This window comes from Rattus norvegicus, chromosome 2, assembly GCF_021556685.1.
Source record: "Rattus norvegicus strain SHRSP/BbbUtx chromosome 2, alternate assembly SHRSP_T2T, whole genome shotgun sequence".
In the NCBI taxonomy this organism is placed as follows: Eukaryota; Metazoa; Chordata; class Mammalia; order Rodentia; family Muridae; genus Rattus; species Rattus norvegicus.
Genome location: NC_141535.1, coordinates 251020897 through 251029077, shown reverse-complemented (window position 1 = coordinate 251029077; position 8181 = coordinate 251020897). Strand labels below are relative to the sequence as shown.

At 36.9% G+C, this 8181-nt stretch overlaps 1 protein-coding gene across 2 annotated transcripts in view; it reads right to left on the bottom strand.

The window, feature by feature from the left end:
* Positions 1–1090: 1090 nt before the first annotated feature.
* Positions 1091–8181, bottom strand: part of Rpe65 (retinoid isomerohydrolase RPE65) — a 31908-nt gene continuing 24817 nt past the window's right edge. The window contains exons 10-14 of one of the 2 annotated variants that reach the window (XR_015670215.1): positions 3819–3933; positions 3637–3731; positions 3422–3533; positions 1898–2060; positions 1091–1620 (exon numbers count right to left, since the gene is read on the bottom strand). Coding sequence is in view for 1 of the 2 variants with exons in the window: in NM_053562.3 (NP_446014.2) it covers positions 1909–2060; positions 3422–3533; positions 3637–3731; positions 3819–3933 (474 nt within the window). In the remaining variant the exon portion in view is untranslated. 2 annotated transcript variants of the gene reach the window in all.

Here is an 8181-nt window from a genome sequence, read left to right as displayed (position 1 = left end):
CAGAAGAGGACATCAGATCCCATTACAGGTGGTTGTGAGCCACCATGTGGTTGCTGGGAATTGAACTCAAGACCTCTGGAAGAGCAGTCAGTGCTCTTAACTGCTGAGCCATCTCTCCTGCACCAGCCATATGATTTTTAGATAGATTCTCTCTGATGCTTGTTTGCATTTTCTGCTTTAGAATGTACTACAGAGATTTTCTCAAGATTGTCAACAAAGAGGAAATTATCAGTTAATAATTATTTCCTCCCTTCCTCTCTCTCTCTCTCTCTCTCTCTCTCTCTCTCTCTCTCTCTCTCTCTCTCTGATATAGGGTCTTATTATCTAGACCAGCAGCCCTTAAATTCACTATGCATGTCATGTTGGTCTTGAATTTCTGATTCTCTTGCCTCAGCTTCCCAAGTGTTAGAATTACAGGTTCATGCTCACCTAACGAGTAACCTTTTGAACATCAGAAGTTTTATTGTCTTTTCCTTTTTCACTAAGGTTAACATAAGACACCCCAAATGGAAATTCAAGAAGATTTTTTTAAATATAACTGCTCATTATCAGGGAAAGTTATACTAATTCAACTAAAAATTTGATCCTTAAAACAGACTCATTTGTTGCTAGAAGGGTTGTGGATCTATCAGCTCTCAAGTGGGTAGCTTTTCCTTAAAAAGTCATTTTTTTAATTAATTTAATCTGAATTTATGAGTTAATTTTCCTTTTTTACCAAATAAATTAGCTTACTTTACCAATTCTGTTCCTTTAGAGAACCCTGATTAGTATACTATCATATTTACTTTTATTAACGACATAGCCTTTAATATTTAATTTAATCTTTAAGACATTATTTGATGGGAGTCCTTAGTCAGCTACACACAGGTCTTCTCATTGAGAAATCAGAAATAATCATTGCTTACATTCAATGGAATAAAGTGTAGTATGGAATGAAAAAGTTTAAGTTCATGAGCTTGCTTCTTTAGCAATTATAAATATTGCCATGAGGTCTTAGATGACATTCCCAGGTACAAGAAAATGGTTGCTTTGCAGTATGTATACTTTCTCCTTTTTGAGCAATGTTACATACAAATCAAGTATAGATGACTTTTTTTAGATGTTTAAATTATTTTTAATAATTTGAAGCAAGTAAGAAGACAGCTTTCTAAAAACAACTTTTATTATAGAAAAGGCAGCTTTTCAAAGTCTACATTCCTTTCATATTTGATTACTAAGTGTTTAAAATAATTTTTCAGTTTATTTTTATCTCACAGAGAAAGTATCATCATATAAATAATCACTTAATTTTTAAAGAAACTACTTGTCCAACTCAGAAATTTCTGAAAAACAGTGCAAAATTGTGTACATCTTTGACTTAAAACCATGATAGACAGCAAGCTAAAATAAACAGAATTATTTTATTTTTTCTGTTTTTTTTAAGATTTATTTTACACACACACACACACACACACACACACACACACACACACACACTGTAGCTATCTTCAGATACATCAGAAGAGGACATTGGATCCCATTACAGATGGTTGTGAGCCACCATTTGGTCATTGTGAACTGAACTCAGGATCTCTCGAAGAGCAGTCAGTGCTCTTAACTGCTGAGTCTTCTCTCTAGTCCCTAAAATAAATAGAATTTGATCATAGATTTGGGGCTAGTTGGCCTTCTTGGTTTTGCCATTAAAAACGTGTCTTTCTAGACTACGTTGATGATTTTCTGTATTTTTAAATAAAAATTACATTTATTTATTACATATGGGTGTATATGTCCCAAAATGTATGTGTAGAGGTGAAAGGACAGGAGTAAGTTCTGTTCTTTCATGATGTGGATCACAGAGATTGAACTCAGGTTTTCAGGCCTGACAAGTGACGTTACTCATAGAGCCATTTTTGCTCACCTGGAATATGTTCATGGTTTTTTGAACAGTCCATGGAAGGTCACAGGAATATTAGTCTCCACTTCAGCCCTGGCAATTTCACTCAAGTCTTTGGCATTCAGAACCAGGAGATATGCAGGCTTTTGTCCTGCCCCAGGACTCACCACCACACTCAGAACTACACCTGTTAATTAAGGCAGTTTTGAGATTTTAAATACAGGTTAATCTGACATTGAAGTTATATAGTTAATAAGACAGTATTACATTAAGAAATAGAAATCATATAGAAATAAGTCACATAGAAAACCATGTACGCGATTCTCGTTCTTTAATAACCTGGCTGTGTGACCACTTGAAGGAATACTCTAAACTCTTTCTTCCTGGACTAGAGCTATCCTGAAGAAGGGAGTGACCTTGTCTATAAGACATCACACTTTCTTCCTACAACAACCAGATCAAAGTAGTAACTCATCAATATTGGCTAAGGGAGCAGATCTATGTTCTTATCTTTAATATAAATTATGATTAAGTAAAAATGTATACTTTAAAACTTTCAAAGCAGAAGAGTGTGTTATAACTATGCATTTCAAGACTTATATGTAAGTTTATTTCTTTCAAACAAAATGAAAACCTTGCTTTTATACTTTTCAATGAATGGTGTGAATGTAAAACCACTTATCAGAAAATGGCCACCAAAATTATTTATCATTCTTCTATGGTTTCCCACATTTTAAAATTTTAATCCTACAGAATATAATACATTTTCCTATCCTTGTGTTAATGGTTTAAAATTCCTTTATTATTTTTATGTGTATAGTTATTTTGTCTGTATAAGTGCCTGTGTACCATATATATGTCTGGTGTCCACAGAGGCCAAAAGAAGGTTCTGGATCGCCTGAAGCTGAAGTTACAGCTGGTTATGAGCTATAACGCGGGTGCTGGGAATTGAACCTTGTCCTCAACAAGAAAAGGCGCTGCTTTTTACCACTGATCTAACCTTCTAGGCTCCCTAGCATTAATGTTTAGTTGAGACCGATGCAATGAAATACAATTGCTTTATTATATGCTATGGCTCTGGTTCTTGCTTAGCCTCAACTTACTAAAACAAACAAACAAACAAACAAGCACTAGAGTCCCAGACATGCAAATTCACTGATCTTCTACAATATTTTATTTCCTTTCTTAGAACTCCATCTGCTTATTCAGAAATATATTTTGGCGAAGAAAGGCAAATAGAATTCTTGCTGTTATGCCCTTTCTTGTCCCTTCCATTCAGAGCTTCACTATGACACAGAAGGTGCTTTATTGTGGTGTTTTGTTTTCATTTTGGTTGGTTGCATTTTGTTTTTCTAATAGCAACCTATGAGACCTGACCAGTGATGAAAGTCATTTGGAAAGAAATTTCAATTCTTCAATGCAATACCATTCGGTTTAAGAACCACCATTTGAAAGTTAGTGAATAATCAGCCCAAACCCCTTCCTAATAGTGAACCCACTGAATTTCAACATAAAGGAAAGTTCGGACACATTCACTGCTTCCATTACCATCATCTTCTTCCAGAGCATCCGGTTGAGAAACAAAGATGGGTTCAGATGGGTAAGAATCCGGTTCTTGCCACATCCAGATTTCTTTAGTTTTGACATTCAGCTTACACAACTGCTTATGTCCAAGAAAAAGCAATTAGTTAATTAATGAACTGCTTTACTTGACTAGCACATAACTCAAAGATTTATTGGATGTTAGTAAGATGCTTTATTACCTTGTCTGGAACAAAGTGATTCAATCCAAGTCCGTATGCATAAGTGTAAGGTTTCCCCCCACATTTCTGGTAATTGATTTGAGGAAATTCAAAGGCTTTAAGACAGAACACAGGCACAGGAAAATTCAATATCTTTAAGTAGATCATTGATTCCCTTCTCAGCTTTTCTCTAGATATCTTACCTTGACGGGGCCCTGAAAAGAGGACTTCAGGTTCCAGCCATATGGTCTCATCACTGCACAGAATGGCTGTGGCAGTTGTATGGGGAAGTGTGACTAAATTTCTGCCTGTGTCAGCCTAAGAAAGAAGATAACAGAGACCACAGGGAGAAGAGAAGGAAATTCAAGTATCTGTAAATGCAGACTTCCCAAACTTTGCCTCCTCTTTTCAGAGGTCACTGCACAAGGAACAACAACGACGACCAGACAAGAAGGCTGGCTAATATATTGGTTTTGAAAGTCTTTCAGATGACATACTGGTAGGTTATAAGTAACCTGCAGGAAACATATTGTTCAGGGTTAAATGTCTGTCTCTAATGTGACAACCATATTGATTACTTTAAAATTCTCGATGATGGTCTTAGACTTCAGAATGTGACATTGCCCTGTCCTAAATGTCTATTCTTTCATGCAGCCAATCAGTCAGGCAAGTCAGTTTCTTAATCACTTGTGTGCTAGGCACCATGCTAGGTACCAGGAGGGGAAATAATATTTAGGGATTCTCCAATTGTCTACAAATTCAGCATTACAAATACAATTGGTATGACTGAAAAAATCTTGGTTATTTGGTTACTTCACAACCACTTACTGAGCACCTCCTGTAGATTATGGGTTATATTAGGTGTTAGGGAGACAGCTATAAAAAGTGTTGAAATGGACCTTGTGGCATGTGTGTGTGTGTGTGTGTGTGTGTGTGTGTGTGTGTGTGTGTGTGCATGTGTGTGTGTGTAATTTAAGAAACCACACGAAAGCATTGTAATAAAAAATTCTGTAGTATTGTGGGATAAATGAGAACATAGGTGACACCTGTGGGTAGGAAGGACAGGGCATTACAATGGGCTCATAATACAAGGTAGAGAATATGTCAATGTCAAGTAGGTGGAGAAAAGTTTCTGCCTGTTTTATGGAGTCAGAAAAAGACAAAGCCTGAGAACAATCTGAAGGTGAAATTTAACTCCAGGTAAAAATGAGAACAGAACTTTAAAACTCAGGAAGAAATAAGGACTGTTGAGGAAGTAATAATAATAGAACTACTTAGCATGCTTAGCATACTTAGACTTATGAAAAAGCAGGTGTAGCTGGGGGAGTGTCCCTGTGACAGTGAAAAGCAGAAATTTTGAAGACCTGGTAAGACTGGAACCTAAACCAGAGATAACCAAACCGTGGGGCTCAAGCCACAGCCTGGAAATATGGAGATGGTTTCCTGCTTCCATCCATTCAGAGTTTCTGAAGGCTCTGAGTGTTAAAGAAGGCAACATGGCCCCATGTAGGGGATGAGCAGGGAAGAGAGCAATGGAGGAAATGTCAGCTCAGACCTGACTACAACCCTACACATGCAATGCTAAAAGGAAACTCAGGCAAAAGAAAACAGGACTGGGAACATGAAGGAAAGGCAATAAGAAAGTGTTGACATCACACAGAGCTATCATAATCACACCCAACACACATCATCAAAGAGGACTGGAAAAACAGCCACTGGTCAGTCTTTGTCTGATATTTGCCTTTATCGACCATCTGAATACAGAACACTGATATAACAACACCATGACAATGTTAGTGAACAGTAGCAGTAGTTTTTATTTAGATGCCAGGCACTGTGCAAGCTATTTGGTATAGATCATATTGATTTGTTTCTCACAGCAGGTAAGTCCTGTCTTTCTCCCATTTTACACATGAGGAAATTTAGCCTCAGATGAAGTACCATGTCAAAGTTACAGAGCTAGGGCGTGCCTCAATCCTAGTCTTAACAAAATGTTTGCTTCGTTAGCAGCTGAGTTAGGACTCCATACCCATAGGGAAGTCACAGAGGATATTAGTGACTCAATTTCTTCATCAGTGAGATGAAGCTGTTCTCAGCGAAAATTAAGGGTTTGAGGAAGGACCCTATGAAAATGTAGTTTTTTTTTAAAATTATAGTTTCTGAAGAGCAACAGATGCCATCTGCTTAAGGATAAAAGTACTTATTATTTTCTACCTAGGATATAAAAAATGACATATAGTTATATTTTCCAACAAGAAACATAGAGTTATATTTTAAACCAAAAACCTACTAGGCCTTATTTTTAAAAAGACATTTATCTCCTCTCATATGCATGTGATGGTACACACACACACACACACACACACACACACACACACACACTTAGATGATTGCATGAAAATAATGGGAAAACACTTCTGGATCATATTTTATACTCTTATTATTGAGGGGCAGAGAAGCTTATGTAGTATTTGGAGATTAACAGATACACTAATAAAGTTTACAGTGTACCATGAATGTAGAAATAGAAATAGAATAGTAGAGGGATTCAAATCCTGAGGAATTTGTGGGTTGAAATTTTAATATGGGGTCAGAGTAAATCTCTTTGTAAAAGTAGGATTTGATACAAAAGTCTTAGATGAAGAAATCTCTAATGCACTCAAGCAGGGAGGGAAAAACTGTCCTAATCTAGAAGAATGGTACTGAGTATGTTCCAGGAGCACCAAGGACCAGTGCAGTGGTAATTATAGAACTCTGTGGCGAGCTAATGGGCTTAGACTGTGTAAGGCACATGGGTTATAGTGAGGACCTGAGCTTTCACTATGGATAAACAAGGGGAAACTATACAAGGATTTTGAGTAGGCAAGCAAGACACTGTAATTTATTCTTAAAGAAATCCCTCTGCTTTGTTGAATCTACACCTGGGTATTTGTTTTGAGTAAAAATGCAAGATTGGATTCAGAAAAACCACTTTGTTTTATAGTAGTCCAATGCAGACAATATGATTCTAGTTGGGCTGGTAACACTGCAATCAGTGAGACAGGATAGATGGAATTGAGAGTTTCCTAGAGAGAGACAGCAAGCCCAGTACCATGTTGTCTGATCTGAACAATCAAAAACTGGTATTATTTCACAATTGTTGAAACTATTACAGGTGGTACAGTTTTTGATTGGGTTCAGTTTTAGGTTTTGTTGCTTACTATTACATTGAAAGTTGCAGGTAGCAGTTGATAACTTGAACCTTGAGATTCAGAATCAGGAAGAGATATTATTCAGGCTACTATAAAATAATCTGTCAAAGCACTGAGGGCATAAAAAGATACTATAGGAGCCAATGACTGAGTCATAGAGCCTTTCAGCCTAAAAAAGATATGTACTAGTAGCTTGTTAAGGAAAAATGAGTTGAGAGGACTTGGTTCCCTAAGAATAGCAAGGAAGATCTGGGAGGGAGGAAGGATGGGGGAGATTGCTGGACCAATGTATCAAGTGCAAGGATGAGAAAGATTAGATTTGCTTAGGAAGATTGATATTCAAGGTATGGGTACAGATGCTGGTGGGTGGTAGACAAGACAGCAGGAATCTGATTCTTTTCTGATTACTTTCATTTCATTTCATTTCATTTTAGTGAGGAGAGGAAGATATGGAATATTTAACTAGCAAAGTAAGACAATATGTGAAGTTAGAAAATGAAGCAGTAAAATTTGTGGCCATTTAAAATTGAACCAACAAATATTACTGTGTGTTTGCAACACTTAAATTTAGATACAGAGATACAAATATGAAGAAGATAGATAATCTAATTGAACTACAGTGTGATTTTGACAAGTTTTATAAAGAATAATTATCTACAAGGATGTTCATAATTATTGACCATGCAAGGTGACTTGAGTGAGACAGGAAAGTGAGTATTTCAAGTTTGTAAGGGATATTAAGTGGCATGTTCAATGGAAGAAAATTTATAGTAGGAGTGATAGCAGGGCAGGCAGCTGTACACATCATGTTATTGTACGCTGTGTAAATATTATCCCGGTGTTATTCAAATGCTGATTTTTCTGCCCCATATCTGGTTGCATTCAGACATGGCTTTGTAATGCTTATTCTGACAGTCTCCAGTCTCAGTGTTGTATATAAATTGCTCCCCATCTATTCTCTGATTTGTCAATAAAAGCTAATCAGCCAGTGGCTGAGCAAAGGAAAGAATAGGGCTGGACTTCTAATCCCAGCTAGAGGAAAGGAAGAGTGGAAGGGAGGATTCACCATGAGAAGCAGGATCTGGAGACACCATGGGAACACACCTGAAGCAGGGAGAGTCATGTCAATACTAAAATGCAAGTACCTTTGGGATTTTGGCTGGGAGGTGGCCAGTTTAGTTTAGAGGATTAAGATAGATTAATCCTGCTCAACTATTGTGCCATAAAGCTAGATTAAATAAATCTTATAGTCTCTGTCTCATTTATTTGGGAGCTAGTCATGATAAAGGAGAAGTTATCACTTTTTAAATCATGCTAACAGGCCACACTGTAATATAAAAGGCACAGCTATAGCAGGGAGTGAATGGGATTGGAA